General features: G+C 43.6%; 1 protein-coding gene across 1 annotated transcript in view; it reads right to left on the bottom strand.

The window, feature by feature from the left end:
* si:dkey-22o22.2 (neural-cadherin) overlaps nucleotides 1-16955 on the bottom strand; it is a 137138-nt gene that overhangs the window by 67349 nt on the left and 52834 nt on the right. Inside the window, exons 2-5 of the mRNA XM_044206961.1 lie at nucleotides 11709-11897; nucleotides 8467-8692; nucleotides 5271-5475; nucleotides 1241-1352 (exon numbers count right to left, since the gene is read on the bottom strand). Of these exons, the coding sequence (XP_044062896.1) occupies nucleotides 1241-1352; nucleotides 5271-5475; nucleotides 8467-8692; nucleotides 11709-11897 (732 nt within the window). The remainder of the gene's footprint in view (nucleotides 1-1240; nucleotides 1353-5270; nucleotides 5476-8466; nucleotides 8693-11708; nucleotides 11898-16955) is intronic.

Raw genomic sequence — 16955 nt, 5'->3', positions numbered from 1 at the left:
GGAAAAGGAGAGGGGGAGAGGAGGAGGAAAAGAGAAAAAGAAGACAAAGAAGGACAGAAAAGAGGAGGAGAATGGAGAGGAAAAGTTGAGGAACAAGGTGAAAAGAAGAAGTGAGGGAAAAGTGGAGTGGGAGGAGAGAGGGAATGAAGAGAAAGGAAAGGTGGGGACAAGATGTATAGGAGAGATTAGGAGGAAAGGAGAGATGAGGATGAGGGAGAAAAGGAGGAGGAAAAGAGGAGGATGAGGGGGACAGAAACGAGAAAGAGAAGGGAAGAAAAATAGAGGAAGAGAAAGAGAGAGCAAAAAGAGGGGGAGGAGTAGTAGAAAGCAAAGAAAGGGAAAAGAAGACAATGACGAGGTGGAGGAGGAGGAGGAGGAGGAAGAGAAATTAAGAAAAAGGAGAGGGGAGAGGAGAGGAGGAGGAGGAGGAAAAGAGAAAAAGAAGAGAAAGAGGAAAGGTGGGGACAAGATGGAAAGGAGAAGGAGGAGGAGAAAACAGGGAAGATATATAGAGGGTAGAGGAGAAAGAGAAGTAGAAGAGGAGGACACGGAGAGGGGGAAATGGAGGGAAGACAGAGATGAAGAGAGAAAGAGGAGAAGAGGAAGAGGAGAGGGATTATATAAATAAATTAGTCACATTGTACACTGTTGAATGCATGTATGAATGTGTGTGTGTGTTGCTGGCTGTCTGCCTAATAAGAGCAAAGCCTCGCTGAAGCTGGACTGTTTGATCTCAGCCAGTCACCAGCAGCTACGACAGATGGCTGTGACACACACACACACGCACACACACACACACACACACACACACACACACACACAGTCACTAGTCATTGACATAAAGCTTTCCCTAGCCCCTCCCCCTCACCCTCACCTAACTGTAACCTGAACCCTAAAACCAGGTCTTAACCCTCACAAAGCAGTCTCTCTACCCGTGGGGTCCCCACAGTGACACAAGTCCCCGTGGGTTAGTGTGCATTCAGGTTAAAGTCCTCACCGGGATATAAGAACATGAAACACCCCCCCACACACACACACACACACACGCACGCACGCACGCACACACACTCTACAATACACCCACAGGTGTAATGTGCTGGTGTTGTGTTCACTGACAGAAGGCAAATAGTTGAGCAGAACCAGCTCCACAGATCAGCCTGTGTGTGTGTGTGTGTGTGAGAGAGTGTGTGTGTGTGTGTGTGTGTGTGAGAGAGAGTGTGTGTGTGTGTGAGTGTGTTACCTTGAAGCAGGGAGGTTCCAGGTGCGATGCTCTCAGGTATGTTGTCTCTGGTGTAGATGGAGTGGAGGAACTCCGGTGTGCAGTCGTTCTCATCTGTGATATGGACGATGACCTGCAGGATACGTCTTCCTGTTATTATCTGGTATTTTATATCAGATTCATTTTCGTTTCCTTGTGTTCATTTAATCGTGTTAATAATCTGACGATCAGTGTGAGCCAGCAGGAGCGAACAGGCGAGTCCCATGTTTTCATGAAAATCATCTCGACGTCGAAGTTAAACCTTTGCTAAACTTGGTTGTGAATGTTTTCTGGACATCTAGTTATACAACTGTTGTTTGTTGTTGACAGGTCCTGTACTACATATTGAATATATTATATTATATATATTATCAGACCTTCAATCTGCTGATATTGAAGGCCTGATTGGTGGATAGTCTAACAATGTATGAAAGGTTAATAATGCACCGAGCTTGCAAACAGATTTGATAAGCACAATCAAAGTTGCTAACGAACTAAAGTTTTCAGTGACAGAAGTAGTTTTTTGAAGAATGAAGAATGAAAGAAGACAGTTAGAGAGAGAAGTTCAAATCAGCTCCACACACCAGGACAATCACGGCATAAAGTGTCAGATTAACACCCGATTCTGCCTTGGGGGGGTAGACAATCTGACAAGCACTTCCTTCTATCCAGCATTTCACAATAAAACCCCCTTGGAGGGTCTCAACCTCCACCTTGTGCACCACCAACCTAAAGCCTCATCACCGCGGGACTGAATGCTTCGCTCCTTTATTATTAACAACTGTCTTCATGACTTCAGTCAAAGAATCCTGTCAAACTTTCTGTTGCACAGCAGAGTAAACAGGCTGATAGACGAGCTTTGAGTTCAAGCAGGAGATCAAAGCCCCAAACCTGATCACTGACTGATAACTACCCTGATAATATACTCGAAAATCACTGCCCTGGTCCACAGAGGTTCAGTCAGAATCAGCAGGTTTGCAAGTTTTGGTGTTATATTAGTTGAGAAGACTTTGGCTTTAGTGACTCGACGTTTCTGTTTTCCAAAATAACTCATGCAAACATTATGAAGACAAATGTCTCCTGCTCGAGGAGAGAAACCCATTTCCTTCTTGTTTCTTTCTCTCCTTTAAACCTCCTCCACTAAATCCTGAGCCTCGGCGTCCTCGCCTTCCCCCCGCTCCCGTCCAGTTCACCCACTATCCCGAGCCACTGGAGCTCAAACCAAAACGCTATTTTTCATTCCCATAAAGCCTGATTTAACCGGTGAAGCTGCCGACCCGACCGCCTGAGCACAGATTTCCTACGCAGCCCTGAACCTTCGACACACCACCTGTTCAGTAATAACAGCAGGGCAGCGGAGGGGCACGCTGAGGAGATTTAGATGCACGGCTGCTTCTGCAAACATGGACTGAATATTTAGAGGTTTCAGTTGGAAACTGTTTATTATTTCGACTTTAGACCCAACAGGTAAATATATGTGTATTTACACACTCCTTACTCCACTCCTTTACTGCAAAGTCTAAAAAATCCAGAACAAATGAACTATTATCAACACTGTGATACATCATAATCACTGTGATACATGGGTATTGGTTTACTTAAATAGTCTATATTTGTCAAGTTAATGCATCGCCTTTTGAAATATTAATTTAACAAAAAAATCACAACTAAAGGTCCTAGCTGTTTCCGGCCCTTTCAACCACATCACACAGTCCTCATCAGCGGGCGTTAGCCGCTTCTCCTAGAACTGCTCTTATGTGTTTCCCTAGAAGTCAAACATCCTGTCTTTTAAATTGTTTTGCGCTATATGTGTGACATGGTGAAAAGCTCCAGAAAAAGCTAGTAAGTGGTCTTTGTGTTGGGATTGTTTCGACAAGTATTTGTCATATTTGCTTTCGTGTTTACTACCGATATACATGCTACAGTATATGTGTTGATAATGTGAGCACAACAGTTTCATCAGTGAGATTTAACTGGTATCGGCGTGAAGTATCAGTATTGTTGTTCTTATGGTTACTTGCAGGTTAATAATGGCCCAAATATGATTCCAACATCTGCCGGCTATTGAGAAAAAAGTTCTGTGCTTTACAGCTCGTCTGGAATGTGGTATTACAGGCTTACCTCAAAAACTCTACATGTAAGTAACTCACCAAGTTTATTGGTTCTTACCTGAAAAGGGAGAGCTATTAGAATGGGAGGTAAATTACATGATGAATAACGGTGTTGCAGAGTCTTCTTCGTCGTCCTTGTCCTCTCCACATTTGCTAGTCAAAAAGCTGGACGCTACTTTCAGGCCCTGCACTGATTTTCTTAAAACATTTTTTGTTGCGCACCTTAAAGCAGGCCACTTGATCTACACTATCATCCATCCAAGGAAGATGGTAGGAATCTGATTTCATACCAGCATTTACTTTAAATAATGAAAAATATAAATATGATATAATATAAATGGCATGTCGACAAAAGTACAGAAGGAGTAATAACGAACAATGTCGTTAATATGTGACAGAAACGGCACGGCGTCACTCAGTGTCACTATTTTTCCCTCTGCTCTGGTGCTTTTTGTACTGTTTAGCTGCTGCTGCTTTCACCAAACCGACACCGTCCGCTCGCTCGCTGGAACCTGTGTTCAGCTGTCCGTCTGCCTGTCAGCCTGTCTAATTTTGTAATTGTGCTGCAGTGCAAGCAATTATTTTAAAGTTGGCAAATGACCCAAAATTCTCAGGTTAATGCAACTCCTGGTTGGGACTGGAAGATTTCATTTTTAAATCTCTATACTTTGTTAAAGTGACTCATTTGCTGCTCAGTAAGTGGCAGGAGAAGTGAAGTATGACGCCGTGACGAGGGAGGCTGAGTTCATGTTGACGGTTTTAAAAGGTCTGGAAAAGCTGAAGGCAACAGAAACTGCAGATGCTACAGTAAGATGTAACGTTAACACTGCTGAGGAGGCTGCTTTCTACACACCTGGCTAACACACACACACACACACACACACACACACACACACACACACGTGCACGTACACGCAGGGCCTTTAGAGTGAATTAGCCAGCCAAGCTTATAGAGCAGCAGAGGCCTTCGGGGGACGCTGGTAGTTTAACAGCTATTCTCTGTCTGTCCCAACCATCTGGACACTGAGAGCAGGTAATAATGGAAATCTCTAAGTGTGTGAGTGTGTGTGTGTTAATGTGAACAGATGTAGCTATCTGCTGTGTAAAGTCTTAGGAGCTTACTGTGAAAATAGGAGTCAAGACTTAACTGCCAGGTTTCTACACTTAGCACTATGTTTAGTGTGTGTGTGTGTGTGTGTGTGTGTGTGTGTGTGTGTGTGTGCACCCACAGTTAATCCATAACACAGCCAACTCTGTAACAAACTCAACCGAGCTCAAACTGCTGATCACAAACTGATCAGATCTGATCATTTAGGTTTCGAGCGTAGCTTTGATCCGCTGAGTTTTCACTGAGTTTTCATCATGAGAGCAGCAGCAGGACGCTGGTCGAAATGAGGCAAACAGCGCCGTGTGTTTAGTTTTACGCATGCATAATGAACACATAAGCAGAATAAACAGTAAATGAAACAGTTGCATCACAGCGTCTCTCATCTGAAATTAATGAGGTTTAATCAGAGAGCGGCGTCTTCAACAGTCGAGGGGGGTCGACGTCTTTTCGTATGGCTGGTAATGTGGATTTATTCTGTTTATCAGGGGAAGAGGGGCTGTGATGCCACTTACAACACTGTTCTGACCTTCCTGTCCCAGGTGGGTCGAAACCGTTAACACTCTGATGTCTGTCACATGACCGTAACGGCTCAAGTGTGTCACCAATGTGTGAACAACGCTTAAATGCCTGCGACTCCCCACCAGTCAGCAGAAGTGATTCATTCATCCCAAACATTTTCTGCAACAGCTAAAGTAATATTGCATTTATATTACCCCACTGTGGAGTGACAAATACACACAGCTACACCTGGCCACATTTGCACATAAGTGAGTATGTGTTTGTGTGAGCGTACCTCCGCCACGCCGCTGAGGCCGGTGTCGGGCTCGGAGGCGCGGACCTGCACGGTGTGGAGGTTGTGTCCGCTCTCGTAGTCGACAGTCCTGGTGAGGCTGAGCGCTCCATTCTCCTGGCTGATGCTGAACAGATTCCCAGGATTCACCAGCAGCATGTAGGACAGACTCTTCTTCTGGAAGGAGATGGCCTGAACCACTGCGACACTGCGTGGACACACACACACACAGAGGCAGGAGATGGAGGGACAGCACTAACACTAATGACAAAAAAGAATGCAACTGTAATTATACTCCAGTTTTCTTAGCAGCTTTGAACTTTGAATCCTCAACAATGTTGTGAAACCCTCTCGTTAGCCATCTTCCCCAGAGTCAAAGGAAAAGATGGCTATCAGTTTAATCTCTGAGTCCAGTACCAAGACAGATCCAGGACATGTTTAGCCTAGCTTAGCACAAATACTATAGGCAGGGGGAAGCTGTTAGCCTAGCTCGGTCAAAAGTAGAAAACATCCACCCTCTAACAACTCCAAAGCCGTCTGATTTATACGTTATAACTTGTTAGCTCGTGGACTCAACAAATAGCTCAAATGCTAACTGCTCCTAAAACTACAATGCTGTGTGCTCTGCAATCAGAGTTCCCCACTTGTAACTATGATCACTAAATTATCAAAAGGACCGGCGGAGATTAAGGGCCAACAAGAGGTGTTGACTGGTCTTGTCTTGTGGGCCTTTACATCCCCAAAAAAGTCAAAGCAAATACAAAGTACGTATTATTTGATAAATCACACATATTCGAAATGTATTCTGCCTAAAAACATCTCTAAACTAAATTTGATGAGGCAATAACAGTTGTAGAAATACTGACAGTTGTGTATTGGCTGTCCTATGCTATCGCTGCTGGTTGATGTGAAATGCATGCTGGGATACTTGTCTACCCCAAGTTCAAACACACAAGTCAGTTGCGAAAGCATCCTCGATAAAAATGGGGCTTCTGGTCATTTGGACCAGTCTTGGATAAACGTGGACTTTGAATTCGGACGGTACTTGAGCCGTGACTTAAGTCCACAAGAGGATGAGTACAGACAGGAACGCAGACTGAGCAAGGCCTATGATTTTCTCCTAAAGTGTAAACATGACCACAAGTCGGCAGAAAGCTCCTCTACGTCTGTTTCCAAACAGACTTATAAAGTGCAGGAGAGCTGTGACGCGCTGGTCCAACGCTGCGTCTAAAGTCTGCAGCCTTCATGGATTATTCTTTACTCAGAGACCATCACAGCCTGGTTAATCAAGGTGACTGAAACACACACACACACACACACACACACACACACACACACAGTAAGACACACTTGAGGACATAAACACACATAAAAGGGACATAATGGAAGCAGAGACACACATACAGAAACACAGAAATACACACACAGACACCCACACACACCGCTCACAGGGTGGCATGAATACTTGGATATTAATACAATGTGCTTTGCGCCAGCAGCCCTGAGGGATTCATTCGCACACACACACACACACACACACACACACACCCCTTCATGTTTATCCAGACCTCGCTTTTAATAAATATTTGAATTTGCCACACTTTCAAATTCTCAGCCTCAGGCCACACTCATACATCTGGGTCCTCTCCATCCATCCCTCTGTCCTTCTCCACATCTACTCATCCCCTCATCCCTCCATCCTTTTCCTCTCCTCCGCCTCCTCCTCCCTCTCATCCCTTCTTCGGTCCTTCTCCCGCTCTCTCCTCGTCCCTCCACCTCTCCCTCCATCCTCCTCCTCCTCCTCCTTCTTCTTCTTTTGTCTCGCTCTACAGGGCTCATCTTTTCATGCATCACATGACATGCAAAGCCAAGGAGCTGGCCGTGAAAACACACCACACGCACATACACACTCACACACACACACACACACACACACACACACACACTCACACACACACACACACAGATGCCATTTCCACACTCAGTTTCTGAGGCAGTGGAATCTAAATTATGTTTTCTGTAAATATGGAGGAGGACAAAGACACAAACAGACACTTGTGATCATAAACACACAGAGAGCAGAGAAAAACACTTATAATACTGGATTTAATACTACAAGTACTACTATTACTATTATATTAATCTTTAGATAACACTATAATTACTCTACCAGTAGTAGTGGTATTGTTATCTATAGTAATCCTACACAAAATATGCACATACGATGAAAATAAATATGCCATGCAGAAAACACACAATATCTCAGTATACTACATATACTCTGGTCTACTGTATACTATATACTATGAACTACGCACAATAACACATCACTGCAAATCCTCCCAAAAGCACTGATAGTAAACAATACATTTTTATGTTGAACCTTTAAACCAAGATGGACAAAAAAGTCCTAGAAGTGCGTCGAATGAAATCATAACTGCTGATAAGCTCGCTTGTCAACAGATGCATCTCCACATCTGCTGATGAAGACTGTGTCATATGACTGAAAGCTCCGGACTTTGAGTTATATTTTGTTTCTCCAAAAAGTTTTTAGAAGTTAAGAAAAAACTGCTTTTCCTGACTTCATTGCCTCCATTTTTGACATTATCCAAAAGGCGTTAATGTCAAAAATGTTTGGAAAATACATCTCGACCCATGTAGGAACACAACCTCGCCAAACAGAACGATGATGCTGGACAATAACAAAAAACGTTCAATGCCAAATTATTGTTTTATAATGACTCATACCTTAACTAGACATGTATGTCATCAGTTTAGGAAAATAAAAAGTGAATGGCTGTTCTGGTGGTTGAGTTAGGGTTACAGGTGCATATCTATGTTAGATGCAACGCTCTCAGTTCAGTTCTGGATGCATACCTTTTGTCACACGTCATCATCGTTAGTCTCCCTTTGTTTCCTTTCTTTCTTTACTATCAACAATCAAATAATGATGAAAATGCCATAATAATCTTAAAAAATAATAATCATCATAAAAAAATGTGACAGTGCTGGCCTGAGACCTGCACATCCGTCGCCTGTTTTTGCCTCACTACATCAGCGTCACACTTCTTCCTGCTTTGGCACTAAACGTTGGACGCTGGACAAAGATCGTGTGGTGCATGAATATAATCCCCAGGAAGACCGGCCCGAGGAGCATATGATCATTCAGAACTGTTTTCGGACCGCTGCAGTGACTCACGGTTGGCCGACAGGTGTGTTCTCTGGTACGTTCAGGCTGTAACTGGAGTTGGTGAACTGCGGCGGTCGATAGCCAGCCAGAATGGCCACTGTAGCCGGCAGGCCTTTACGACCATGCCCGTCCATCGCCTGCACCCGCAGCAGGTACTCCTTACTCGGGGTCAGAGGTCGTCCCGTGGTCTTGATCACACCAGAGCGACGATCCACCTCGAAGCACTCCTCCCCACCTGGAGGCACGGAGAGTCAGAGAAGACAAGAAGAAGAATGAAGGGTATTCTGAGACCGTTTAAAACAGACATTGTAGAGTGCTTATGTCTTGTATGTTTGAGTTTTAGATATCAGCATCTGTTACTGTTACACCTCAGTATAATCACAGTCCATGGTGGGGGCGGAGGTCACTTCTATCTCACAACAATGATTTACAAAGCTGAAGTCGCAACCGCTCTGCTAACTAGTCTCTGCTTCACAACATTTTCCACATCGAGTCTTTATTTACGGGCCTAATATTCACATGAGAGCGAGCAGGTGATTAAATCCTTGTGTTTCTATTGCTTCTTGCACACCAGAGACGTAGCTGTATGTGAGAGAAAAAGCTATTGGAGTAGTGTTGTTTCTTCCCAGATTTCGCTGTCAGAAATGAGTGTTTGACCAGTAAAATCTGTGTCTGTTTAATTGGGTGAACCCAATACTTTCTTCTACTAGCATGAAAAACAAAACATCAGAGTGACTGCCAGAGCTCCGAATATTGCTGACTAGATGCGCAGAAATGAAGAGAACCAGAACACGAAGAAGAGTACATTTTAGTTACAATTGCAATTGGAGTGTTGGTTCAGATCTGGTGTGCAACAGCCTTTAGCCACAGAATTTTTCTCCACATAACCTTACCCACATTGTTGTCAAGTAAGAAGTGAGATGAAGAAAAGAGAGGACAGAGGGAGGAAAAGATGGACAGAGTGGGAGTAGCACAAAAAAAGGACAATGGAAGGATAACAATGAGGAAGGAAGAGAGAGAAGGAGGTGAGAGAGAAGGAGTGGTGAAGAGAAAAATGGAAAAGAGGAATAAAGGAAGAGTAGAATCCCCAGCTGTTGACCAGAGGGTTTTGAACCAGCAGCAGCTGCATCCAACCTGCCAATCATCTCCTTCCGCTCCGTCTATTTGTGGAGAGATTTTTCTGACATGAGTTCATCTGAGTCTGACAGTTTGTTTCAGGCTCTTACAGGTCAGCTTTATTGTCTCAGCAGCACAAATGATCACATCAACTTAATTTCACATAGGCCCGAAAATGAAAGACCTTAAGGGAATAGATCAACATTTTGGGAAATGTGCCTCTTTTTCTTTCAGAGCGTTAGAAGAGAACACCTCTAAAGCTCACTAATTAAAAGGATGCATCTTATCTAAAACTGCAGACACCAAAGCAAAACCTGTGCTCACTGACAGTATCTGTGCTATATAGAGACATGTTCAAAACCTGCAGCGACATCCTGAATATGAGTTCTGAGCCGCATAAATAAAAGTTTGCCCAGCTAATTTTGACTTCCATTTGACTTTTTGCTAAAACGCCTCTGCCAAACAGTGATTGTCCAGTGGCCTTTCCCCCCTTAGCCTTTCCAAAGCGTGAGCCAGAGTATAAGGACTGGATGTAACACTGTGTTTGTCTGCTCTAATGTAAGCTGCAAACGTCACCGTGTCTGGCTGCAGTACAGTAACCTAGCGTTAATCAGCTGGTGAGGATGCTGACTTTTTGCCTGGTTCATGCATCATGCACCCTCAGTCCTCCTTTAGCATGATATCATGTATGTAACCATCACATGCATATTTAAAACCCCTTTAAAATGAGTCAGCAGGAAACTAAAATGTCAGCTGGAGACTGAGCTTTCAGCCAACTCACGGAGTTAGCGTTAGCTAGCTAGCTGCAGCTGTTTAAATGCGCTGGACTCAGTCTTCATTTCAGCTGACAAAATCTAGTTGTCAGCCAGAAATGAGAAGCCAGTATTTATTTACATCTGTGTGAAATTAAAGACTCATTGTTTCACAAATGACTGCATTATTTTGGGTGGTAAACATAGCAACAGTAGCTAAGGGGGGCCTTAAAGGTCAGTTGATGGATGACACAATGCACAACCCCATTTTTCATTCTTAAATAATCTTAAATTAAATATTTTGCTCCTCCTCTAGTAATAAGTGTTAATTAGCATAATAGAGCGCAGCAGAGAAACAAATCATTTTTATAGCACACCAAACTCAATGGATGCACAAACTTTTTTAAAGAAGCACTCCACTGTCCCACTGCTGAAACACAAACTGTAAGTTTAAGATCCTCAAACTGAGTAAAATCACATTAATGCTACTAATTAGCTTCACACACACTGCGTGAATATATTTCCATATTGGCATGATATTAAAAACATTTTTAATGTAAATTATTGGATTATTCGTTGATACACATGTAGTCACATTACGCCAAAGGGAAGTCAGAAGCTCTTAATATGAAAGCAATAGAAATTAGCTCTCAAAATATCTCTCCTACTCCTTCCTCCTCCTTCCTTCTCCTCTTCTCCTCTAAAATAATATAAAATATAAAAAATACACAGCCACCGGCGCCCATCCGCCCACCCTCCCACTCGCTGCCTCTCCAGAGACTTTCCTATTATTCCCGAATCTGGGAGCTTTCTTTGCCCCAGGGAGCGATTAACAGCGAAGCTCCATGCCATTTATGTACGTTTTTCTCTCCCTCTACCACTTGATGGTAATTGAAATTCAACAAGTTCAATTTTATTTATAAATCGCTCCTTTGAACAAAACAGGTTTGTCACAGAGTGCCTGGCGGAGCAGCAGCGGACCTAATTACAGATACAGGCAGGAGATAAGAGCAGGAGCAAACACATGACAGGTTTTAGGAAAATGTGACTGGAATGAGAAGGAGGTTTAGCTGTGGTAGGTTTTAAAATTTTTACATATATTGCAAATATCAAAAGAGACGTGAATTTGGATCCTAAAACATCTTTTCATGCATTTTCATGACCAAATTGTCTTTACAACATCATACCTGTACCGGTTTTATCCCTGCATTGGAACTCAGGGGACTGGCCCAAACCAGGATAAACAGACATGGGTGTCCACATACTTTTGGCCATACAGTGTCTATCCATACATGCGATGTAACTTTATTTTTAAAGTTTGTATACATAATAAAAAAGAAAAAAAAGAAATATAGGAAATAAATGATTAAATAAAATACTCACCATCCAGTAGGAGGAACTGGGCTTGTCCAAGCATCCCGTCTCGTTGCCGTGCCGACAGTCGGTACACTACAGAGCCGGTCGTGGCGTCAGGACCCACAGCGCCCAGGTAAGGTGAGGGAAACATCACCCACTGCAGGTCAGCCTGGCTGGGCATGCTCAGAGTCAGCCTGCACAGGTACCACTCATCACCTGGAGGAGGGAGAAGAGAGAAAGAAAGGTTATGTATTTTGTGTAAAATATGCAGATTTTTGCCCATAAGTACAGTAGTGACTTCATTATAAGAAATAAGCACATTTATGGTTGCACTTTAACCTAAAAGAAAACAAAAACAAAAGAATAATCAAAAACAATAAAGTTAATAGCTGGGAGGAAGTTCAGTGACCCACAGGAAAGAGCTGATTAGAGCCACCAAATAAGTGAAGGAAAACAGGGAGTCTGCTGGTGCTGACTCTTTTTCACAGTGATGGATTTTATTCATTAGTTTTAAGTGAAAGTCTTTTATCTATCGGCCCACAAATGTTCTTTCTCCCCCAACATTACAGCCCCTCCCTGCATACACAGACTGAAACACCACTTTACATCCCGCGTATCTCGATTACGTGACCAGTCTGGCAGCTGTGACTTATAAACTCCAAAGACCAAACACCAACGCAACACCAAGGGAATCTATCAAGTTGAAAATAACCAAAGATAGAAAAACAGTTATATGTCCGCTGTGGTTCTTAAGAGCTGCATGTGCTTGACCAAACTCACAAATCCATCCACTGATTGATCACACCAACCACACCAAGCAGGAAATTCAGTTACTGCTGCTAACGTGTATTAGCAGCGTCTATTTTCACATCCAGCAGACACAGAGCAACATGATCCCATCGGGGTGGTGTTTGCGTCCATTCACTCTCCTTTTAGCTCTGGTTTGGTCTCCACCAGCTGCTGAGCGCTGCGATGTTCCTCTGTCGTCACCAGCTGGTCTCTAACTGTGTCTTTCTGCTGTTTAGGAGGCAGCGTGCAGTGAGTTTATCAGAGCTCGTTTGATGAAAACAGAGGCTAAAAAGCTCTGTAGAGCTGCAGAGTTAGTGGAAAATGTAATTTGCAAATTGTAAATTTGAGGAAACAAATCATTAATTTGTGTGCATCTAAAATTGTACCTGCTAACTGCTAGCCTTTGTACTTAATCTCTTGCTGAGGACCATTCTCTAGTTTACAGTAGCAGTAACGTCAAATTGTCATTTTGAGCCAATATTGTGTGCATTAATGTGTTTTTTGAATTTGTTTATTTCCAGGCTGCTTTACAAAATCTAGAAACAATAGTTTTGTGTATTTTAGTTGCAGCTTCAATTCGTTAGCTTGCGCTGTAACCGACTGCTATTGTTGTCTGTCTCTGCTTTGTAGTAACGCAGCTTGTTAGCTAAGCTAGCGCCGCTTGTTCAGGCTGTGGCATGAAAGCTGAGCCGCTCTCAGCCAAAGGGGGCGAGGTGACATTTCTGTACAACATCTGTCGTGTTTTCTCATCTTTCATCTCCACCGTGCTGCTCGGGAAGGCAAGAGTGAAGGAGCGACGGGGAGGAAGACAGAGAGGCAAGCGGCTCCTCCAAAATAAAACAACAAAACTTTCTGAAGATCACACGGCAACATCCACGCAGCAGGAACTCCCATTCGCCCAGTCAAAAATACACACACATATGTTTGTCTGCATCTATGAGTCTACTCGCTCTTCTTCTTTCTTTATGTCTTTCTTCCTGTCGTCTGGTTCTGAGAAGGGATTTGTTCGGTTTGAAGGTGCTTCGGCGCTCGCTGTTGTTTTGGCTCCTGTGTTGTTTCACGGCAGGGAAGGAGACAACAGCCCGAACAAGAGAGAAAACTTCACATCAGAGAGACAAAAGACGAAGAGAGGGATGAGGAGGAGACAGAGGAGGAGGAGGAGAGGAGGTGAAAGCACGACAGCATTTGCTTCTGCTTGTGTGTCTTCATATCATCTCTGAAAGTCTGTCAACAAACTGAGAGAAGGAGAGGGAATGAGAGGAGGAGGAGGAAGAAGAAGAAGAGGAGGGGAGGAGGAGAAAGAGAGCAGCAGAAAGAGGGAGAGAGGACAGGAAGAAGAAGACAAAAGAATAGTAGGAGAAGAAATAGGGATGGAGGAAGTGGATGAAATGAAAAAAGGGAAGAGAAGAGGAGAAAAGAGAGTAAGGAGAAGGAAGTGGAGGGAAGAAAGAAAGAGATTGGTCTTTAAAAACACAAAACCCCACAAAGTGAAGAAGAGAAGGAGGAGGAGAAAAGGAGGGGGACGAGGTGATGAAGGAGAAGAATAGTCTTCCAGCGTAAGGCTCCTCTGTCTTCTTCTGCGTCGCTGGTCTTCAGTCAGCTCATAAAATCCAGAATAATCACATCTATTTCTGTCTGTTGTTTTGCATATGCTGCGCTGTGGGCCGTGTATGAACGCAAAATGAAATCTGTCCCATTATCATGATAAACATCAACGTGTTCGGATGCAGCTCCGGCGGTCAGCACGTGTGTCAGCACAGGCAAAAACTATACAAACTCAAACTCGCTGTCAGCTGCACAAAATGTCTCCTGCATTCCTCCAGGCTGATGGAAGGTCACTGACACCACAGTAATGACATTTAATGAATGCTGTTAAGATACAGTGTGTAGTCTAAGTAGAGCTGTCACAGTGTTACTGATGCTGTTGTTGGTTCTGTATCAAGCCCTCATACCTAAAAGTATTTTTTAAAGAAATGACATTTTAAAATTGGGGGTCCGGGGGGCAAATCATCTGTCAATCAGATCTGAAAAATGCTAAGTGCCAGATAAAATCACTCAGGAGAGAGTGCGAGTATGTGACTGATGGACAGAGTGAATTAGCTGCACTAGCTACAGAAATGTGGGAGCATTCATGTTTCACTTCAACGAGAGAGGCTTCGAGGATGAAGACTGCCTCGTCGTTGAACTAATAGTATCTCGTGTCTGTATCACCAAATAATAAACAGTCTAATAAAGTGTTTCTGATCTTCAACAAGGTTTTTTTTTCCCAAAAGCAGGGGTTGGAAAAGGTGAGTTGTCTTATACTTACCCCACGCAGCTCTATTATCTAACGGCTGTGAGATTTAGTGATCACAGTCCTGCTCCCCAGAGGATGAACGCTTTTCACTTTAATGACCCCCTGACTTTTCCTCTAGCACCACTCTCAGGAAAACATTTACATTTTTATATGTTTTTTTTCATGTTTGATGCTGTCAATAACAATTAGTTGCCCTATCCAGCTGAACAAGTTTAGCCTCTTTACAGTGCAGCATTCCTTCGTATCCTTCCACTCGGCCTCCTCAGCAAAGGAAATGAGCCTCGCAGGCCCGAATGGTGAGCTGATCCCTGATGTGAGCCACTGAGCTCGGGCCAGAACTCACTGAACACATGCATGCATGCATACAGAAATGCAGAGGAACGTCCGGCTTGGGGCTGCAGGAGCGAGGAAGAGGAGTGGAAGATGAAGAAAAGGGCTGAAACCTGAACGCTGAGCAGTCATTTCCACACAAGGATGGACATGTTTGTCCTTTCAAGCATGACATAAGTCTTCTTTCACATCTTAGCCTGACATGAAATAAGTGTAAGATGATGTTAGTACATTTTACTAAGTTTTTGTCTTTATTTCTGCTTTTGTCAGTTTCTGTGTTATGTATTTTTCATTTGCTGAGGTGATTCTGAAACACATCTCCAGGCAAGTTTAGCTGTAGTTCAGTTTTTTTGGACAGTCTAACCAGTTAAGAACGCACGAAGAAACACCTGGATAAGAGCCTCGCTTTTTTCTGCTCAGCTTCCCATCCATGAGTTATTGTATCTCTTTGCTTCTGCCCACAATCCCTTGTGTTTTGGGGTCATTTCCTGTTCGCGGCTAGATTAAATTTTCACTCCCAATGAACTGCACCACAGTTTTTACGTTAGAGGAGCAAGATTAGCATTTTCAGGCATCGCAGTATCTTTCCTCGGTGCAATCAGAGTTCAAGGCTTTGCCTGGATCCTCAACCCGTCCCTTTGCTTCAACGTCGCCCTCAGGTTGGACTGAGCTGCTTTACAGAGCAGTGTTTTGATCTGTTAAACTGTATGTCTTATGAACACAGTCATAAGGAGACGGGTCGATGAAAAGTGAAGAATCGATCAGAAGGAAATACTGTAGAGCCAAGACCTCTCAGCGCATGCTGACTGTCTACATCTGTGAAGAGGCTGCCTTTATAAAATCATTTGACACTTTTGGATCTCTTTTATAGCAGCTGGCAAGAACATTTCTTATTCTAACCGATGGCTGAAAAGAGTGGAAACAGCCCACACAGTTCCTCTGACGCTGCAGCATCAGTTTAGCCAGCAGCAGTTAACACAGTCAAGCAGCGCTCTGCATGTTTAGTCTACATGTTCAGTCTGTCAGTCTGGTGGACTGTTTTTAGTCATTTCATTGTGTTCTCAGATCACAGCAATTACTTTGGTGAGTACAATGTTATCATGACTGATAGAACCAATGGTCCAGAGCTATCAAAATAAAACCAAAGTTGCAATGAACAAAAAGTACGTCTTTATGTGCTCATTTGTAATGTCTAGAGGCAGGACATATCAACCCCCCTTTTAGTTTGATAATAGATCAGTAGAGAGTTATTCATCACTTCAGTTCATAATGTCGACTGGCAAAATTTAGCAGGCTGGGGATTCCTCCCCCCCTTGGTGGTCAACCATGGAGCATCTATAGCGATATATCCCAGTACTGTGTGACAGGCAAGAACCTCAGTGTAGCCCGACACCTGAGCAGATGCAAGAGGCTACATGCCCACATGTGACGACAGTGTTGGCATGGGTCGGCCTAGCCTTGTTTCACCCGCTGCGTGGGAGACAGGCCCGGATGCCTCCCATCGGAAAGCCCAGGGATGCAGCTGTGCAGATGTTTGGGAAGTTGACCAGACGTACATTTGCCGAAACAACCTCTCAAAGTCTTTTTTTCTCGTAAAACCTAAACATATAGTTTGAAAACACTTCTGATGACATAAATCTCACCTTTGTGTGGCTTGTTCAACTACGTTTTCAAGTGCTGCAACTTCTTCCTCTCATTCTGGTGCGCTAAGACAAAATGGTCTCATTGCCACCCCTTGTGGCAGGACTACAACTACAACTTCAGTGACAACTGGGTGATTTTTGCGTATGGGCCACAGGGGGCAGCAATGACACCATTCCACACTTGAAAGCAACTTTGACAAGCTAATCAGTGGTGAC

Source organism: Siniperca chuatsi, linkage group LG9 (assembly GCF_020085105.1).
Source record: "Siniperca chuatsi isolate FFG_IHB_CAS linkage group LG9, ASM2008510v1, whole genome shotgun sequence".
In the NCBI taxonomy this organism is placed as follows: Eukaryota; Metazoa; Chordata; class Actinopteri; order Centrarchiformes; family Sinipercidae; genus Siniperca; species Siniperca chuatsi.
Note: the sequence above shows the minus strand (reverse complement) of the source record. Positions and strands in the feature narration are given on the sequence as shown.